We start from the raw sequence: 22,124 nt of genomic DNA, 5'->3' as shown, positions 1-22,124 counted from the left end.
GACATCACCATTTATTTTATTTTTATTTATAAGTTTATTTGTATAGGGACAGTACAAAAAAAAAAAACATGATCCCAGTCAAAACTGGAAAATATGTATTGCACATAGATAGTATAGCCAAAGCTAATTTGCATCTCAGGTCCCTAGAAAGGCTTTTCTAAACAAAATAAAAAACAAAAAATAAAACTACTACTCATAGAATAAAACTACCACAATGTGTCACTTATATACACCTACCTAAATTATACATATTAGAATGGAGCTTTCAACTCGAGCATAATTTTACATCACATTACACTTTTACGTTACACTACACTCTTATATTACACTTTAATAAAAAATAAAAAAAAAAACTTTTACATTACATTACAATTTTACGTACTAAAATTATTACATTTAAATATGTGTGCAGTTCTGGTTTATTTTAAACCACCGCTTTACCTTCAATTTAAAGGACTTTATTTCAAGTATTGCCTTATACTCATTTGGCAGCAGGTTCCAGAGTTTGGAGCCCTCAACAGAAAAGGCTCTTTGCCCTTGTGTAGTCTTACGAAAATGAATCCTACAATTCCCACCTGCCGAACTCCTAGTAATTCTATTTGTATCATCCTGTCTCTTTATCAATTTACATAAAACAGATGGTGCTTTATTGTTCAAACATTTAAAAATCAATTTTATATATGACAGATTCTTAAAATTTGCAAAACTTAGCATATTATTTTTTTTTAAAACGTTGCAGTAATGCCATCGATTTGGCTTTTTATCCATTATTTTTAAGGCTCGATTATACAGCATTTCAATTTTTCTAATTAAGGTATCACTTGTTTGAGTCCAAACTGTAATACAGTATGAAATGTGGGACAAGATCATTGCATGCACAAACAGATGTACTGCCTCAATTGAGATATATTTTCTAATAAGTCTGAAACAGTTTAGATTAATCCTTACCATTTTTGAGAGCTTTTTTATATGTTTATCAAATTTGATAAAAAAAAAAGAAAAAAAAGTTGTGAGTCTAAAACAATACCTAAAAAATTTAACTCATCTACCTCCTCGTTTTCTTTATTATTTAATCAAATTATTACTTTTTCTTTTTGCTTTCGATTAGAAAAGCACATAAAGACTGTTTTCTTAACATTCAGAGTAAGATGATTTTCCTGGAGCCATATAGATATCCTTTTCATTTGTTCATTTAAAACTGCAGCAACCTTGGCAGATGACATAGCCGATGTATAAATAACAGTGTCATCAGCATAAAGCTGACATTCAACATCTGGACAACAACAAGGTAGGTCATTTATAAACAAACTAAAAAGCAAGGGGCCTAAAATTGAGCCTTGTGGTAAGCCCATTTTGTTTCTCATAAACAATGATTTTGTATCCCCAATTTTAACACACTGATCTCTTAGATTTAAATAAGAGGTAAACCACTCAATTGAACGTTTACTAAAATTAAATGCACTCAATTTAGATAAAAGAATAGTGTGGTTAACTGTGTCAAATGCCTTTTTTAGGTCAATGAATACTGCTCCCATCACATGTCCCTGATCCAGAGAATGTCTAGCTTTTTCCAAGAAATAGCATATAGCTGTTTCGGTGGAATGCTGGGCTCTAAAACCAAATTGATGTTTATGTAGGAGGTTATTACTCTCTAGATAGTTTAGTAATTGTTCATCCACAACCTTCTCCAAAACCTTTGACATAACCGGCAAGATTGATATTGGTCGATAATTTGAAATCAGGCTTGGATCCCCTGATTTAAAGAGAGGTGTAACTACAGCCTTTTTCCATGTATTGGGGAAAACACAGTCTCTAATTGATACATTTGTCAAATGAGTTAATGGAACTATCATCACGGAGCAAATTTTTTTTATCAAATTAATATCTAAATTGTAAACATCTTTTGCTGTTGAATGATACTTTTTTCCTTGAGCATTTCAAAGGAGTATAATATTTGTTTACCAAATCAGTTACAGATTCAGTTAAGGAAGTATAACACGTTCCCCTCATTTATCTGTAATATATTATCCAAATCAGCATTATTAATCTCTATTTCAAATTGAATCTACTTTAGATTTCGGTATCCCAAACTTAATTCTATCTGGTCTCTGGATTTTGAATCCGTTTAGTCATTGTTTAGTTAATTTCCTTACTGTTAATACCATATTATGGTCTGATAAACCTGTCAGTAGATTATAATGTTTTAGAATACGCTCTTCCCTATTAGTAAAAAATAAGATCTATCAAAGTCTTGCTAGTTCTGGTCACTCTGGTCACCATTCCTGACATTGTCTTTATCATTGACACAGGAAAAATGAAAGAGAATCGGTAAGCCAGGACTGGAAAAATAATCCACAGCAAATACTTTTGATGACTATGCTGTTTCATATCATCTTAGGGCAAATCAACAGTTGTCTTTAATTGTAACGGTTATCATCTATTTTTGGTTTTAGATACCATGAGAGCAGTCAGATGAGTTCTCTGGTGGAGATGTTTGTGAGTAAAGCCAGTGCTCTCCAGAGGCACGACATGTATGAGAGGGATTCTGTTTCTGCCTGTACCCCAAATTCAGGTATAATATGGTTCATACTGGTGCCACAGTAGTGTTATGTACCCAAGCTTTAAAATACTTGCAAAGCCACTTTACTCTCTGCAATGCTCTGAATTGAAATGCTGTGTGACTGTAAAGGAAATTCAACAATATACATTATTATTTTATAATTCTTTATTATACAATAGTAATATACACTGGTGGCCAAAAGTTTGAAATAATGTACAGATTTAGCTGGTTTGGAAGGAAATTTGTACTTTAATTCACTAAAGTGGCATTCAACTGATCACAAAGTATAGTCAGGACATTACTGATGTAAAAAACAGCACCATCACTATTTGAATTTTTTTTTAATCAAATCTAGACAGGCCTCATTTCCAGCAGTCATCACTCTAATACCTTATCCTTGAGTAATCATGATAAATTGCTAATTTAATACTAGAAAATCACTTGTCATTATATCAAACACAGCTGAAAGCTATTTGGTTCATTAAATGAAGCTTAATATTGTCTTTGAGTTGCCACAGTATGCAATAGACTGGCATGTCTTAAGGTCAATATTAGGTAAAAAATGGCAAATAAGAAACAGCTTTCTCTAGAATCTCATCAGTCAATCATTGTTTTGAGGAATGAAGACTATACAATGCTTGAAATTGCCATAAACTGAAGATTTCATACAAAGGTGTACATTGCAGTCTTCAAAGACAAAGGACAACTGGCTCTAACAAGGACAGAAAGAGATGTGGAAGGCCAGATGTACAACTAAACAAGAGGATAAGTACATCAGAGTCTCTAGTTTGAGAAATAGACGCTTCACATGTCCTCAGCTGACAGCTTCATTGAATTCTACCCACTCAACACCAGTTTCATGTACAACAGTAAAGAGAAGACTCAGGGGTGCAGGACTTATGGGAAGAATTGCAAAGAAAAAGACACTTTAGAAACAGAAAATCAAAAAGAAAAGGTTATAGTGGGCAAAGAAACACAGACATTGAACAACAGATCATTGGAAAAGAGTGTTATGGATCTTAAATCCATTGAGCTTTTGTGGGATCAGATAGACTCTAAGGTGTGTGAGAAATAACCGATAAGACAGACACATCTATGGCAAGTGTTACAGGAAGTGTGAGGTGAAATATCACCTGAGTATCTGGACAAACTGACAGCTTGAATCTCAAGGATCTGCAAAGTTGTCATTGCTGCGTGTGGAGGATTTTCTGATGAGAACTCTTTGAAGTAGTTTAAGAAGTTCTGAAAATATTTGTTTCTCAAATTGTAATAATATATGTTCATGTTATTTATGTCCTGAATGTACATTGTGATCAGTTGAATGCCACTTTGGTGAATAAAAGTACCAATTTATTTCCATAAGAGCAAAATCTCTACATTATTCCAAACTTTTGGCCGCCAGTGTGTGTGTTTCTTCACTTTCACACATTTATTATAACTATTATTTGTATTATTATTGTGATCCACTTGGGTTGGAGATTTTTTTGACATGTTTCTTTTTTCTTTTCCCCAGGTTTAGTAGTTTTATCGACTACTCCATCCCTGAGAACTTTGTCTTCATATTATGTTATGTACTTTATCTCTTCAAATTACTAGAGGCAGAGATGGGCATTTGAAATATTTTGTAATAGAGTACTTATTTGTACAAATAATGATTATATTTTATTTTAATAAAACATTATACAGTGAGGAAAATAAGTATTTGAACACCCTGCTATTTTGCAAGTTCTCCCACTTAGAAATCATGGAGGGGTCTGAAATTGTCATCGTAGGTGCATGTCCACTGTGAGAGACATAATCTAAAAAAAAAAATCCAGAAATCACAATGTATGATTTTTTAACTATTTATTTGTATGATACAGCTGCAAATAAGTATTTGAACACCTGAGAAAATCAATGTTAATATTTGGTACAGTAGCCTTTGTTTGCAATTACAGAGGTCAAACGTTTCCTGTAGTTTTTCACCAGGTTTGCACACACTGCAGGAGGGATTTTGGCCCACTCCTCCACACAGATCTTCTCTAGATCAGTCAGGTTTCTGGGCTGTCGCTGAGAAACACGGAGTTTGAGCTCCCTCCAAAGATTCTCTATTGGGTTTAGGTCTGGAGACTGGCTAGGCCACGCCAGAACCTTGATATGCTTCTTACAGAGCCACTTCTTGGTTATCCTGGCTGTGTGCTTCGGGTCATTGTCATGTTGGAAGACCCAGCCTCGACCCATCTTCAATGCTCTAACTGATGGAAGGAGGTTGTTCCCCAAAATCTCGCAATACATGGCCCCGGTCATCCTCTCCTTAATACAGTGCAGTCGCCCTGTCTCGTGCAGAAAAACACCCCCAAAGCATGATGCTACCACCCCCATGCTTCACAGTAGGGATGGTGTTCTTGGGATGGTACTCATCATTCTTCTTCCTCCAAACACGGTTAGTGGAATTATGACAAAAAAGTTATATTTTGGTCTCATCTGACCACATGACTTTCTCCCATGACTCCTCTGGATCTTCCAAATGGTCATTGGCAAACTTAAGACGGGCCTTGTCATGTGCTGGTTTAAGCAGGGGAACCTTCTGTGCCATGCATGATTTCAAACCATGACGTCTTAGTGTATTACCAACAGTAACCTTGATTTCTCACCTTTCTTAGGATCATTGAGACCCCACGAGGTGAGATCTTGCATGGAGCCCCAGTCCGAGGGAGATTGACAGTCATGTTTAGCTTCTTCCATTTTCTAATGATTGCTCCAACAGTGGACCTTTTTTCACCAAGCTGCTTGGCAATTTCCCCGTAGCCCTTTCCAGCCTTGTGGAGGTGTATGATTTTGTCTCTAGTGTCTATGGACAGCTCTTTGGTTTTGGCCATGTTAGTAGTTGGATTCTTACTGATTGTATGGGGTGGACAGGTGTCTTTATGCAGCTAACGACCTCAAACAGGTGCATCTAATTTAGGATAATAAATGGAGTGGAGGTGGACATTTTAAAGGCAGACTAACAGGTCTTTGAGGGTCAGAATTCTAGCTGATAGACAGGTGTTCAAATACTTATTTGCAGCTGTATCATACAAATAAATAGTTAAAAAATCATACATTGTGATTTCTGGATTTTTTTTTTAGATTATGTCTCTCACAGTGGACATGCACCTCACGATGACAATTTCAGACCCCTCCATGATTTCCAAGTGGGAGAACTTGCAAAATAGCAGGGTGTTCAAATACTTATTTTCCTCACTGTATTTATATTATATTCATATATATATATATAATATTATTTTTATATTATGTTATATTATAATTTCAATGTAATTTAAAGGGATAGTTAAGTCAAAAATGAAAATTCTCTCATCATTTACTCACCCTCATTCCATCCCAGATGTGTATGACTTTCTTCTGCTGAACACAAAGATTTTTTTGAATATTTAAGCTTTGTAGGTTCATACAATGCAAGTGAATGGTGGCTTAAACTTTGAAGCTCCAAAAAGCACATAACAATAGCATAAAAGTAATCCATATGTCTTCTACAGCGATACAATCCATTTTGGGTGATGGTAACAGACCAAAATATAACTCCTTTTCCACTATACATCAGTCTCTTTAGTGATCACGATTTTAAGCTTGATTACACTCCATCTAGCGCACTGCACATGCGTCAAGCACTAGCAAGAATGCAACAGCAAAATGTACAGTGAAAAAGGAGTTATATTTTAGTCTGTTCTCACACAAAAATCGATTGGATCACTTCAGAGGACATGGATTAAAAAACTGGAGTCTTATGAATTACGTTTATGTTGCCTTTATTAGTTTTATGGAGCTCTAAAGTTTGGTACCCATTCACTTGCATTGTATGGACCTACAGAGCTGAAATATTCTTCTAAAAATCTTAATTTGTGTTCATCAGAAGAAAGAAAGTCATACACATCTGGGATGGCATGAGTGTGAGTAAATGATGAGAATTTTCATTGTGGGGTGAATTATCCTTTTAGAATAACAAACATGACACGTACTCATGACATTTTCAAAATAAGCTAACTTCAACTAGTACTTTTCTTTTAATGCTTAAGTGAACTCATAAGTAAAAAATGTTGCACTCAACCAGATCTTATATAGAAACCAGTTTGTAAAGTAGACTGCCCCTATTATTGACAATAGCAGGCAGTGTTGCAATTGGTTTTAGAATATTTTGAATAGTGTTTTTACTTGACTAATTTGTGCAGTTCAAGAACTAGACTAGTCGATTAATCGTGCACATCCATACATAGAACAGCATTTTGTTCTTGATTTTTCTTTCTTCCGTTCAACTGATTTATCACACTCACTTCTCTGTCAAATCTGTGTGTCTGAACAGAAGTGTGAATAAGGCTCTCCAGAGGATTTCTTGTGTCAAGCTCTGGACGCCCCTCAGCAGCAGGCCGTGTGTAACGCTGTCAGTTTGCTGAGGAAGATTGGCGCATGTCAGCAAGATTGACACACCCTGACACCTCTTGGACATAATTTGGCAACCCTTCCAGTCAATGTCAAAATCGGGAAGATGATCATCTTTGGCTGCCTGGAACACATTGTGAGTGGAATACCTACAGTAATACTGCAAAAATACTCACAAACCAGGGTGGGAAATTAGCACCCGCCACCAGCCAATGGCGGGTACTTTTTCAAAGTGGCTTTGCCTTGTATACCAGCCACAGTGGCGGGTAGATTGTAAAACATATTTTTATTGGTTACTACTTAAAACATTCCTTGTAAAGGATTGGACAGCTTTTGTCAAAGAATGCTGTTGCTAAGTAACAATAATGCACTTTTGTCGAGTAACTAATTTGATTGGTTTTCAGTGACACATATAGCTGAGCTGTGGTAGGCCTACATACAGTACAGACGAAAGGAAAATTAAAAAAATGTGGCGACATATACCCGGTGTATTTTGAACAAGTTTTTTTGTTGTTTGTTTAACATGCAGGTCACCACTGCAGCAGCATATCAGAGCAGTCACCCTTTACAACACCTATAAACAGAAAGGAAGAGGCCGACCTTGCGAAATCTGCTCTAGCAGACCATCTTCAATGCTTACCTTGGGTATTACACATCATACAAAACCATACTTTAATAGAGATTTGTGTCAATAGCTATAGAATGAAAAATAACTGGTACTGAAGTTGTTGGTGTTTTTACAGGTGGACTAATGCACGGAGAGAGGGAACACAAGCTGAGATGAACTACTGCAGGAGACACTTCCTGAATTGCACTACCCAAATGACCATTGAGGTGAAGTTCTCATACGATTCTCAGTGCAGTCATCACAATCTAACAAATGTTAAAATCTACTTTTCCAAAAAATAACATTTTTGTTTTTAGTTTAACTTAAAAAAAAAAAAACATTTATACCATTTTAAACAAAAGGATTGCTCATTGTTTATTTAAAAAAAAAAAAAATAGCTACAGTTACTAACCCGATTACTAATCTTATCTGTGTAAAATTATATCCAGTGCCAGGATTAAAGGGTTTCATTGTCATGACAACAAAGTTGTAGTATTGGATATAACTTGTACAGATAAGGTTAGTAAGTGATTTTATCACACTAAAATCATGTTAACACATACAGTATATTGTTTACATCTTGTTGATATACTTCTACATTTGTGTATTAAAATACAGGATTGGCCTCATTCACTTCCATTGTTGGTGCCTTATTGTAACAGCAATTTATTTTCATTCTTTGATGTTGTTTATCAGGATGTGTAGCATGAACTTATCAGGATGGTGGATCAGGCAGGTTTCATCACTTCTAAGTCTGGCCGAAATAGCCGCCCTCGGCCCACCTCTGAGCCTACAGCCCTGGGCTCGCTCTCAAAGCAAGACATCTCTGTTCTCAATGCCGTGTTGACTGCAGGTCTGTATGACAGCGTGGGCCATATCCTCTGCACACCATCTCTGGACATTCAGGAACGGGTGGTGTGTGTGATTGAGACCGCTCAGGGAGACAATTTTAAGAGTGATATAAATATTATCTGATAATATTAACTACCCATTAATGTCAGGCTTCTCATGGATTAGTCATTCTTTGATAGTTGAATGATTTGCATTAATAGCTTTTTGGCAAGTGCACTGATGCATCATAATATAGTTTGCCAAACGGTAAGATAACTCTGTTATTTCCATTAACTCCTGTTATTGTATATAACAAACATTAGCAGCTGCCTTTTAAGGTGCCATTTATTCAGTTATTGGTACTTCTAGGCTACTACTACAAAACTACTACGTTTTCTTTTTATTAAGAAACTTTTTATCAACATTCCATTTTAAATTGAGTTTCATTTTGAGATTGAAATGTTTTGAAAAAATCTAACCTAACACGTTTGTCTTTTTAAAATATATTGTGAACACACACATTGTGTTGTTTGACATCATTCAAATTTCATTCAGGACATATCATAATCTAAAAATCCTGATTTCAGTCATAAATAAATTTGGCAAAATGTGTAGTTACTGCGTTTTGCCTTTGCAAGGCAATATAAGTGTAATGATGACAAACCTCATTGAGGGGTTTGAATGTAAATTGTACTGCCAAACAGGAATTAAAATAATGTTTTAACACAAACAAAATGCTTGTGATATTCTTCTTGGCTTAAAGTATGTGGGGTGTCCCTTCTAATTAACAGGTTTGGTCTTTTAATTCCAGTGAAAATAAAACTTGAATGCTACGACATGCAGTAGGGTTGTAATCAAATTCATTACATGTTCAACAAGTACATATGAGTTTGGTTTAATTTTGGCCATATTGTGTTTTATGACAGGGTTTGACAGGCTGGTTTGAATGCAGACAAGCAGTCTTGTGGTGATAATGTAATTGCTTTGTTACTGATAAAAGTGAATGAGATATCAAATTTACATACTTGTAAATATTTGAATTCAATAACTGGTAAAGATATCCTTGTCTCAAGCTTGACCATCATTTTCATATAAAAACAGATTGAGTTATTCAATTTAAAGTAAAGTTCATTTCCATTTTAAGGTAAGGTAACATAAAACAAATTATCATTGCTTTGGTGATGAATGGTGTCAGCATTTCTTAGTGAAATATGCAATAGAGAATTGAAGAAATATATACCTATATTCTAAAAAGATTGAAGATTAAAATAGGTAATTCCACCTAATTGTCTGTCTATCTGTATAACTGTCTGTCTGTCTCTGTAACATACACCGATCAGCCACAACATTAAAATTGTGTAGGTTCCCCTCGTTCTGCCAAAACAACACCAACCCGCATCTCAGAATAACATTATACAGCATATACTAATCTACAGTGTCTGTCTGTCTGTGTAATCAATATGTCTGTCTGTCTATACTGTATATCTGTCTGACTATATAAATGTCTGTCTGTCTATACTGTATATCTGTCTGACTATATAAATCTGTCTATACTGTATATCTGCCTGTCTATATAACAGTCTGTCTGTATTTCTGACTGTGTAATCTACAGTATATGTCTGTCTGACTATATATCTGTGTGACGAGGAGGAGGGCGGGACCGTAAGTACGCACGCCCGACCCCCAATCGGGCTAATCAGCCGAGGAGAGCGACAAAGGCAGCCGGATGCAGCAGTTCGGGAGAAAGAGAGAGCCACACACAGCTGCCGTGTGTGCGTTTGTGTTTTGTCTTTTGTCTTTATGTTTTAATTTTACATTAAGTATTACATTGATGGTTCATCCAGTTCCCGCCTCCTCTTTTCCCATTTTAACCCTGTTATAATCTGTGTCTGTCTATCTGACTGTCTGACTATATATATCTGTCTGTCTGAGTTATCTGTCTGTCTGTTTATCTAAAATGTGAAAGTTTGATGATAAATTGTTCACATTTAATAAGTACACAGATGTAATGCATTAGGTAGTCAATAAAATGGTGATTAAGAGTTGTAAACATATTTGAACTTTAACTGATAAATGGTAATTGGTGTAAAATGTAAGAATTTTCTTTCTTTTCTAGTTCAAATTGTACAAATTTCTAGTTAAGATGTCCATGCTATACAGTTTGCTTACCAAAGTTTCAAAAACAGTAAATTTGCCAGAATATTAACTGATGTTATTTAAATAGCATCAAATGATACGATATATAAATATAAAAAAAAAAAAAAACGCACCTAATTGACCTAAACGCACTAATGCAAAACTTTAATGTGATGTAAGACAGCATTAGGTCTCACTATATTACTGATAGCCTGTCCTTTATAGTCTTAATTACAGTAATCGATGGTGCCTGGCTCCAAATTAAGGACTTTGTCTGTTTTAAAAGCCTACAGGCAATTAAACAGAGTAATAAATAACTTTACATGAATGTGTTTCCTGAAAGGAAATCTTAACAGTTATGATTCACTTTATTGGTGCCTCACTTTTAATGTTGAGTGATCTTTCCATTTGAACACAAAGCCATTTACAGCACACACACTTCTCTCAAGCAGTGGGTCAATCTGAAGAAGAATAGAAATTGTTTCCTTACTTTAGTGGTCATGAGCTACATATTATGCAATGCAGAGCGTTTTATTGTTTCATCCCTGGAATGTTGCTTGCCTCTTTCTTACAAAAAAAAATAAAATTGTATAAATTCAAATCAATAATGTCCATTTATTTATGTAGATAATTAGACTAGCCATCATAGGCGGAGGGTAAACATACCATAGTTTATAATAATAGGCTTATAATAATAATAATAATAAAATAATAATAATAACAAATTTAAATAAATGTATTATCATCTGGAGTCATATATTCAGTCAAGGCTTAAATTGGGCTGCAACGGTCCGGCACTTTTGCTTGTGTCAGTATTTTATCTTAAGGTAAACTACATTAAATCTCAGACAATTGTGTCAAAGAATGATTTGCAGCTGATATCATTTATCTCTTAAAGCAGGGGTTCTCAACCTTTTGCAAGCTGGGCCCCCCCAAAGCTGGTTCATTGCAGTTGGGGCCCCAGTGCCCCCCGCCCTGCCCTGCCCCATGCTTTATTGTTGTTATTATTATTATTATTATTATTATTATTATTATTATAATTGGCAGTAGCACCAGACTTCTAATGTGAGCTTGCAGGCATTATTATTATTATTATGAGTAGTAGTAGGCCTATCATCATTACTAGGCTATTGCTATATAATTATATGAGGTTACATGCTTTATTGTTGTTATTATTATTATTATTATTATCATCATCATCAGCAGGCCTATTATCATTACTAGGCTATTGCTATAATTGGGAATTGGCACCAGACCTCTGATATTAATTTATGCTTTATTATTGTTATTATTACTAGGCCTAATAATAGGCATCATCTGCATTTTTTACAGAAGCTTGCTGGTAGGTGATGTTAATGTGAGACCTGAGCCTGCTTTGCCTTGCAAAGATCCTCAATTCTTGGCTCAATGTTTCATAAACATAGCCTCAAATCATCCTCGATTTGTGCACGATTGCGGTATTTCGTTTTGAGTGCAGTCATTTTTGAGAATCCTGCCTCACACAAATATGTCGACGCGAAAGGAAGGAGAATCCTCAAGGCGACGTCACAGAATTCAGGGTATTCCTGCATCAATGCTGCCCAGAATGACGAAAGAGGGCAGGAGCTAAAGAGTTCCTTCAGTCTACTGTCACTCTTCAGCTCAATAAGCTGTTCCTGCATATCAATTGATAGCTCGTTTGCTGTGCACACAAACGGATCTCGAACCCACGCAAAAGAGCGATAATCCTCTTTAAAGTACATCGCAAATTGTTTTCTCGTTGCTGACAGGTGCTCAGACGCTGATTGAAATAGGGAGGAGAAATCGTGTGACGTGCCTGCATCAGTGATAAAGTCTGCAAGGCTGGGTGGGGAACATGTCGCAGTTCCCTCGACTGATGCGGCCATGCCAGATGTCTAGTTTTTGTGTGAAGGCGTGCACTTTGTCTGCAAGGAGCAAAATATGAGTTTCGCGGCCTTGCAAAGACAGGTTGAAATCAAACAAATGAGCGCCATTTTCTAAAGTCTATGAGCGCAGCACACACAAATAAACTAAATTGACATACTGCAGTTACATTTCAAAATGTGGTGTTTTTATATTTATAACATTTGAATACAGTTCAGCAACATACGTCACACGACCTGACGACCAAGAGAGCTGACAATTGATCATCACTTAATTTACCATCCCCTCACGATTGAAAATGTGACACTGATTTCATATGACAGTTCAACCAAGTTAATAATATTAAGTCACTTACATTTTAGACGAAATAATGACAGTTTTGGTCTATTTTAGCAGCGAAAATAGATCCGATGAATCCAAACAAAGATCACAGCATAGCCATAGCGCATCTCACAGCAATACTCAATCGTGTTTTGAATGATTCAGTGTTGTGAACGAATCGGTTGAGACAAAGATTCAATGACCCATTCACAAACATCTGTCTCATTCTTGATGAATCGGCCGTTTGAACGAATCATTTGAATGAACGACTCAATGACTCGCTTAATGAAACCGCTTATGCTTATCACCTGCATTTGCGCTCACTATCGACAAACCAATCAAATTTGTTCAAAACTTTTTTTTTTAAATCAGTCCAAACACATTTTAATTTGTATTCAGGAGTTATGTATATACAAAACTATAACTTTTTATGACAGTAGTTTAGTGATAAAAAAAATGTGCCCAAAAAATTCTTTTTCCAGTTTTTTTTCCCTTCCATTGTAGCCTACTCGCGCCCCCCCACCGGTTGAGAACCACTGTCTTAAAGTGTCATTCCGTAAACTACCAGAAAAAAGTTTAGACACTTGACTTTTTGCTTTTGCTTTCCAACACAGTATTTGTTTGACACATTTCAAACGTCCTGGCTCCATTTCACAAGTACACTTGCTCAGAAACCTTTGAAGTTCATTATGTTTCGCTCTAGTCAGTTGCCGCATGGTACAGGCAGCTATTCAAGAAGGGAGTGAAACGTGCACCCCCCATACAGACGTGCGTTCCGCTTCTCTATTGTTCTGTGGTCCGATCTCTAATTCATAGAAATCCCGAAGTACATTATGGAATCAACTGCTCACGCAATTCGAAGATCAATATGCAGTAGCAAGTTTGCTTAGTTTATTTTAAAGCTGTACAGTATACCCCTTAAAAATGCATTTACGTGACAGGCTACTTAAACAACCAATTGGCCCGGTTGCTAGGGTGGGTAGAGTCACGTTGGGTTAACCTCCACGTGGTCACTATAATGTGTGGTTTTTGCTCTCAGTGGAGGTGCGTGGATGCCGCGGAGAATAGCGTGAAGCCTCCACACACACTATGTCTCCGCAGTAACAGTGGATAGTTTAGCATGATCAAAGGAAAGATGCCACCTCACCTTGGGCAAGAAGAAGATAAACTTGTCCCATCTGTCATCTGATTTTTATAAAATCTGATATCTTTATATATATCTTTTTTTCTTTTTTTTTTTTTTGTCATTATACTATATCAAATAGGATTATTTTCACAATCAAGTTAAATAGTGACAGACAAAATTAGGCCTATAACAGAATCACAGTCAAAGAGATTCAATTGATAGAGAAAAAATTATATTCCAAGAAATAGGCATATGCCTATCTGCATATTTTTAATTGAATGGATGTTATAACAGCAATCACATGATTTTAAGGTTCCCCACCTCCGAAATCTTAATTTAACCCCTGCATTCAAGAAAAAATATTTTATTAAATGGCATCCACTACCAACTGTAATGTTCACACTACATACGAAGATGAACCTGAATGAATAAATGGTTAATTATTGTTATTTACACAGATGTCAGTAGACTACTCATATTAATAATTATTTTAGTGACACAATATTAGGCTACAGCAAGCAAATATGCATGATTTGTTTTACCGGCATAACAGCAAATTAAATACTATGTAGTAAGCAGATTATAAACATTACCTTTTTCAGTTTGTTGACTTTTTTTTACAGACTCAAAGATCTCCTGAGCCAGGGAAAAAAAAACAAGAAAGCTAAACTGTTAATTCAGCCAACCCTAAGGATAAGTACGGTTTAACAAGATAACTAGTTTAATGTGAGTTAAACTTGATCAGTTATTGTCAACTTTAAAATATTTTTAGCATCGATTTAGCTAGCTATCTATAGCCATACATCCAAACAAATGGGTGTTGGGACGCATACACACTACAGGCTCATGTGTGAGCCGTGTCTCTGAGCATAACCGGCGTAAACTAGCCCTACTCAAGAGGTTAACGGTTTAAGATCAATTTGGCCATGGCCACTGATCTAAAGTCAGCGTTCCCTTTACGCTAGTAATTAAAGTTTGTATATGAGGTGGGGAAACTGATCCTAGACAGTTTACTGGTGCAGATAAGAGCAGTATTATCCCAGAGCTACAAAAGGGATTTCCGATCAATACCTAATAAGAATTAATACAAACGCCTGGCCCAGCCTTACACACGCTCCACCTATGCTAGCCATGTACAAAATGGTGTAATGTAAAGTCAGTCAGTTTTCATCTCAAAATAAACCCCTTCATGGTGAAAACTTTGCACTAAGGTCACAATCACTCTGCTGGGGATTATTTTGAAACTTTAAAAATTGAACTGAATCTTTATTACCACATTCAATAGTGCAATATAGGAGTAATGGAAGGGATTTACAAACCCTAAAACTTTCTTTCTCTTCTAAAATTGGATTAGGCATACCTAAGAAAGGCTATAAGGCAACATAGTAACTACACTTAGCCTAAAGAGGGGGAAAAAACGCCTAAAGCAACCACAGCTAAACAGGTTATGGACAGTTTGTAAAGTATTAATCCTGCTGTCAAGAATTCCAACGTCCACAACAGTTAACAGCAACTGCAAACAAACTCACCCCACGCAGTAATTGAGAAAAGCGTTGAGGGCGGAGCGTCGGTTGGCGCCGAAATCCCGCAGCAGACTGAACAGGCGCTCTGAAGCGCGGGGATTCCAGGCACGCGTCGCTATACACGCACCTGACGACAACGGTCGCGCTCTGACGTCACTACAGCGCTGACCGCAAAACGGAAAGTATCTCACGCGCTTACTCTCATCACTACACCATCATGCAGACCTGCTTCTACACTTATTGTCCTTATCTCATGGTAATATTGTTATAGTCAAATGTTACATAATTTGTGTCATTTTATTAATTTATATTTTTATTTTCATCATCAGGATTATGCAGCAGATCCAGTCAACCAAACATATACTGGAGATTTGCTGGACTTCTCCGCAGGTGAGATGGGATTTTATTTACACTTCCACTCAAAAGTTTGGACACGCCTACTCATTGTTTATTATTACTATTTTCCTCATTGTCGAATAATTATAAACTTGCCAAAACATAACTCGAGTGGAAAAATTTGACGTATGCAATTAACAAATAACGGTCTTATATTTAAGATTCCTCATAGAACTTTTTAAGGAGTTTCAATTTATGTTGGACATTTGTTTGCTGCTTTTCCAGCACCATCAGTGCAACTCCATGATAAAATAAAAATTCATTAAAATTGTCGTTTTGTAAGGAAATGCATGCGTAGGCACAATACTTGTCTACAAAACTAATTTCAAGCATTTATAAGCCTTTAGATAAACAGGTCTTTAAGATCATAAGAAGCATAAACTCACTAAATTGTGTCTAAACTTTTGTCTGGTAGTTTGCTGAATGAGACTTTAAGAGATAAATGATATCAGCTGCAAATCATTCATTGACACAATTGTCTGTGATTTAATATAGTTTACTTTAAGATAAAATACTGACACATTTAAACATTAAAATTTTTCATTTTGTTGTTGGTTGTTTTGTTTTTATTAATTATGTTAATTAAAATATACAAATAAATATCATTATTTCGAATTATGATTAATAATAACTATTATAATTATTTCAAATTTCATCATAATATTATTATTAAATAATAATGTAATTTATAATTATATGATTATAATTTATTATTATTAAACTAGTAATAAAACTCTATATATATATATATATATATATATATATATATATATATACAGTGAGGAAAATAAGTATTTGAACACCCTGCTATTTTGCAAGTTCTCCCACTTGGAAATCATGGGGGGTCTGAAATTGTCATCGTAGGTGCATGTCCACTTTGAGAGACATAATAAAAAAAAAAATCCAGAAATCACAATATATGATTTTTTAACTATTTATTTGTATGATACAGCTGCAAATAAGTATTTGAACACCTGTCTATCAGCTAGAATTCTGACCCTCAAAGACCTGTTAGTCTGCCTTTAAAATGTCCACCTCCACTCCATTTATTATCCTAAATTAGATGCACCTGTTTGAGGTCGTTAGCTGCATAAAGACACCTGTCCACCCCATACAATCAGTAAGAATCCAACTACTAACATGGCCAAGACCAAAGAGCTGTCCAAAGACACTAGAGACAAAATTGTACACCTCCACAAGGCTGGAAAGGGCTACGGGAAATTGCCAAGCAGCTTGGTGAAAAAAGGTCCACTGTTGGAGTAATCATTAGAAAATGGAAGAAGCTAAACATGACTGTCAATCTCCCTCGGACTGGGGCTCCATGCAAGATCTCACCTCGTGGGGTCTCAATGATCCTAAGAAAGGTGAGAAATCAGCCCAGAACTACACGGGAGGAGCTGGTCAATGACCTGAAAAGAGCTGGGACCACCGTTTCCAAGGTTACTGTTGGTAATACACTAAGACGTCATGGTTTGAAATCATGCATGGCACGGAAGGTACCCCTGCTTAAACCAGCACATGTCAAGGCCCGTCTTAACTTTGCCAATGACCATTTGGATGATCCAGAGGAGTCACGGGAGAAAGTCATGTGGTCAGATGAGACCAAAATATTACTTTTTGGTCATAATTCCACTAACCGTGTTTGGAGGAAGAAGAATGATGAGTACCATCCCAAGAACACCATCCCTACTGTGAAGCAGGGGTGGTAGCATCATGCTTTGGGGGTGTTTTTCTGCACATGGGACAGGGCTGACTGCACAGTATTAAGGAGAGGATGACCGGGGCCATGTATTGCGTGATTTTGGGGAACAACCTCCTTCCCTCAGTTAGAGCATTGAAGATGGGTCGAGGCTGGGTCTTCCAACATGACAATGACCGAAGCACACAGCCAGGATAACCAAGGAGTGGCTCTGTAAGAAGCATATCAAGGTTCTGGCGTGGCCTAGCCAGTCTCCAGACCTAAACCCAATAGAGAATCTTTGGAGGGAGCTCAAACTCCGTGTTTCTCAGCGACAGCCCAGAAACCTGACTGATCTAGAGAAGATCTGTGTGGAGGAGTGGGCCAAAATCCCTCCTGCAGTGTGTGCAAACCTGGTGAAAAACTACAGGAAACGTTTGACCTCTGTAATTGCAAACAAAGGCTACTGTACCAAATATTAACATTGATTTTCTCAGGTGTTCAAATACTTATTTGCAGCTGTATCATACAAATAAATAGTTAAAAATCATACATTGTGATTTCTGGATTTTTTTTTAGATTATGTCTCTCACAGTGGACATGCACCTACGATGACAATTTCAGACCCCTCCATGATTTCTAAGTGGGAGAACTTGCAAAATAGCAGGGTGTTCAAATACTTATTTTCCTCACTGTATATATATATATCAGCCAACATTAAAACCACCTGCCTAATATTGTGTAGGTCCCTCTCTTGCCACCAAAACAGAACAGCATTCTGAGATGATATTTTTCTCACCACAATTGTACAGAGTGGTTATCTGAGTTACTGTAGCCTTTGTCAGTTTAAACCAGTCTGGCCATTCTCTGTTGACCTCTCTCATCAACAAGGTGTTTCCCTCTGCAGAACTGCCGCTCACTGGATGTTTGTTGCTTTTGGCACCATTCGGAGTAAACTCTAGAGACTGTTGTGTGTGAAAATGAAGATCAGCAGTTACAGAAACACTCAAACCAGCCCATCTGGCACCAACAATTATCCATGCGTTTATCTAATCAGCAAATCGTGTAGCAGCAGTGCAGTGCATAAAATCGTGCAGTGCATAAAATCATGCAGATACGGGTCAGGAGCTTCAGTTAAAGTTCACATCAACCATCAGATTGGGGGAAATGTGATCTCAGTGATTTGGAGCATGGCATGATTGTTGGTGCCAGACGGGCTGATTTGAGTATTTCTGTAACTGCTGATCTTCTGGGATTTTCACACTCTCTAGAATTTACTCAAGAATTATACCAAAAAACTAAAAAAACCTGCACAATATTAGGCAGCTGGTTTTAATGTTGTAGTTGATTGATGTGTATATATTTATAATTGTTTTGTTTGCTTATATTTTCATTACCAAAATGATGTTTATCCACAGACACACATTTACCACCTATTGAATTTCCAGACGACAGAGACTTGGATACTTCTCTAGAGCTGAGTAGACAGGTAGGTATGTGTTTGTGTGTGTGTGTGTGTGTGTGTGTGTGTGTGTGTGTGTGTGTGTGTGTGTGTGTGTGTGTGTGTGAGAGAGAGATAGAGAGAAACTGGGGCGATGCAGAACTGGACCCTTTATTTATATATTTTTTATTGTCTACTTAAGCGTTAGAAAACTTTTAAGAGAACTGGCAAACAGCAGTCATGAGGAAATATGTACATGCTCTATCTTCTGATCTCCACATACCCGGAAAATGTCCAATGTGTCATAATGCACCATCACTTCTCCTTTTTGTTCAGAGGCCTAGTGACTCATACTAGACAAACAATTATTATCTCGTCATGATAAGTGTTCTGACCACATGATGTCAGTCCATCTTTATGTTTGTAATTCAAATAACTGAGCAAACTATTCAGATTGTGTGGCATCTGATAGATTGTTTCTTATGAAATGGAATAACTGTGACCTGACTAAGTATGTAAACTGAGTTTGAGTTAATTCTGTGCATGATGTATTTGGTGATTGTTTTGTGAGCAATGTGTGAATAGAACAGGATAAGACACATAATCTCTGACGTCTCTCCAGTGAGTGTTCACATACTTTACTAAGTGTATTATTGAGTGATAGTCATTTTTGTCTCTCCACAGCTTCAAGCCACACTCAGGAGAAAGCAAGAGGAAATATCAGCCTTGAGGAACAAAAACACGCAGCTGAGAAAGCTGGCTAAACAAGCTGAGCATTATGCCACAATTCTAGATGTAAAGCATCCTTTCAAAATCAGTCTATTTAAATCACCTTTTGACATATGAATTGCCAGGAAAAATTAGTTTTAAAAATAACTGTATAGAGGTTACACTCATAAAGAGCAATTTCTAGACAATTAAATATTTCAAGCTTAATATGTTAACAAGCTGAATATAAAAATAATTTATACTAACGTGACTTTTCTAGGCCTGAACATCACAATTTTAAAACTCCCAGATATTTCCAATTTTCACTAAAACATTAAAGGTGAAGTATGTAATTTCTGCACCACTAGTGTCACCAAAAGAAATTGAAAAAATAATGACTGGTTTCAAACCAGTTTTCCAAACAACCCCCTTCTGCCATTGGTTGAACAAACAGATAGTCCTGCCCCAACTTCATGCCATTGGTTGAAACAATGTTGCTGTATTAAGCTGGTTGGGCTGGAGAAACAAACAGAGGAATGTTTTGGTGCCATCACAAAGCCACTCAATTTACACTTTTCGAGGGAATCGAGGAATATATGGCCTGCTTATAGTTGACTCTGCATATTAAGCTGGGAAAAGATAAACTATTTTAATACTGATGCAACTGATGAAGGTTTGTGTTTCCTCGCAATAGTTTTGCATTCCCTTACATTAGCTTTTACATGCCTTGGATTTACTTTAGTAACTATAGTTAAATCATGACAAGTCTTGGAATGATTGATCATGTTAATGTGGGTATGACATACTGATATGATATTGGGCTTGGCAGACCAGATCAGCTACGCAGCTGCTGTTGCAGAGCAAGTTCGGAGACTTGCTACTGCTAGAACCGACAAATACATTCTGAGTTAAGCATGTGGACATTCTGCTGCATAATTAGCAGAATTACCATGTAGCAGATCTAGCTAGACCTGTGGTGCTGGGGTGGTGGAAGGTTTCAGAGAAAACGTTTGTAGTATGCTGCAGTGAAACTGGCTAACTTGCAAACTGAGTACATTTAAATGATAGGCAAAGAGAAAACACTATATATTGAACTATATTTTAACCATGATATTTTTACTTAAACCATAGTATAGTTATTATGCAGGAAAACCAAAACTATGGTAATACAAATTATAATCTAAAAACAAAAACATGGTTACCACAGTTTTATTAGAGTAACAACATGGTTAATTTGTTTTACAGGTATCATGGTTTCACTGTAGTAAAACTGCAGTCATCATGACAGTTGGAAGATATTTGTTTTTTTGCAGAATTATTATAATTTCTATTACCATAGTTTTAGTTTTTCTGTATTATTACTATGATTTTACCACAAATATTATGTTTAGGATAGTTAAATCTATTGCGAGGAAACGCAAAACTATTGTAAGAAAACGCTGAACTATTTTAGAAAATAAATTCTCTCCCTGTCCTCTAAGGGTCTGTTTAATGTGTATGTACTTATTTGAATATATTACATTATCAGACACATCTGTGAAACATCAGCAGCCAGATGGCAGCAAGCTCTCCATATTCTGTCCATGTCACACCCACACATGACCCGTTTTCTGTTACCATTTCCTGTCTAGGCATTGACAACATCATCCCAGAGAGACTCATTGTTGTACTCTACACCCTTAAGGACATTGTCACTAAAAACACACGCCAAGTCAACTGAGGGGCATTCCACTGGATCAGAACACTCCTTGATCTCTCTACTGGCTCAAGAAGAACAATCGGACCCTTCTTACACACCTTTAACTGACTCTACCAGCACTGAAACCCATTGTCAAACATCAGGAGTCAAACGCCAGCTGTGGTCCAGCTGGCATGACCTTCTCGATGCAGATGGTAGCACCCATAGAGATGATGCTGAGGACACCAACTTGAACTATCATTCGGGTTCAAAACGGCCCAGGCTTGATGATGAACTTGTAGAGCTAAACTTGGAACATCTGAAAGCACAGCTGGACCTAGACGAATGGGCTCCTCAGCAACTAAAAGAAGATTCAGCTCTGACTCAGAGTCTTGAAGACTCCTCTGAAGGCCCGATCGCAGAGAGGGTGAACATATTTGGGGCTTTTCATGGGCTTCATGTGGTTGCAGAAACCCCATCCGTCAAATCTGGTCTCAACACAAGCGGCGATCAAGAGAAAGGCATGTGCTTTAATATCTCAATCAGGGAGCACAGTACTGTAAGGACCAAGGTTTTCCCACACGGAAAGGCATTCACCTCTCACACACCAAGTGGGTCTTGTAGGTTCCTTTGGGTTCCTAATGAAGACTAAACAATCATATAGATCAAAGGAATTCAGTGGGTATTACCCTGGTGAAAAGACAAGTTTAGACCAGCATGAACTCTTTCACTCTGGTTTGTGCTGGTCTAGCTGGTGGAAAGAAAACTGTTATGTTCTTCACCACCAAAACTAAGCTAAAAAAAAAGTTAAAGCTGCTCTTT

General features: G+C 36.7%; 1 protein-coding gene and 1 pseudogene across 1 annotated transcript; both read left to right on the top strand.

Annotated features, from left to right (window-relative positions):
* The window catches only part of LOC127636390 (ATP-dependent RNA helicase DHX29-like), a 17,896-nt pseudogene extending 8,750 nt beyond the window's left edge, over window positions 1-9,146 (top strand).
* LOC127636643 (multicilin) lies at window positions 8,301-22,124 on the top strand. The gene is made up of 5 exons (XM_052117301.1): window positions 8,301-8,495; window positions 15,731-15,791; window positions 18,894-18,964; window positions 19,601-19,711; window positions 21,256-22,124. Exons 1-5 carry the CDS (start codon window positions 8,301-8,303, stop codon window positions 21,952-21,954), a joined length of 1,137 nt encoding a protein of 378 aa, XP_051973261.1. The 3' UTR covers window positions 21,955-22,124.

This window comes from Xyrauchen texanus, chromosome 44 (assembly GCF_025860055.1).
Source record: "Xyrauchen texanus isolate HMW12.3.18 chromosome 44, RBS_HiC_50CHRs, whole genome shotgun sequence".
NCBI lineage: Eukaryota > Metazoa > Chordata > Actinopteri > Cypriniformes > Catostomidae > Xyrauchen > Xyrauchen texanus.
The sequence above is the reverse complement of the archived record's forward strand: the minus strand, read 5'-3'. Positions and strand labels throughout refer to the sequence as shown.

Excerpts from the sequence above, each read along its gene's own strand:
- LOC127636643 (XM_052117301.1), top strand. The coding sequence starts at position 8,301 with ATGGTGGATCAGGCAGGTTTCATCACTTCTAAGTCTGGCCGAAATAGC. Across the intron at positions 8,496-15,730 it reads TGGACATTCAGGAACGGGTG|GATTATGCAGCAGATCCAGT; the intron begins GTGTGTGTGATT and ends TTTCATCATCAG. Across the intron at positions 15,792-18,893 it reads TTTGCTGGACTTCTCCGCAG|ACACACATTTACCACCTATT; the intron begins GTGAGATGGGAT and ends GTTTATCCACAG.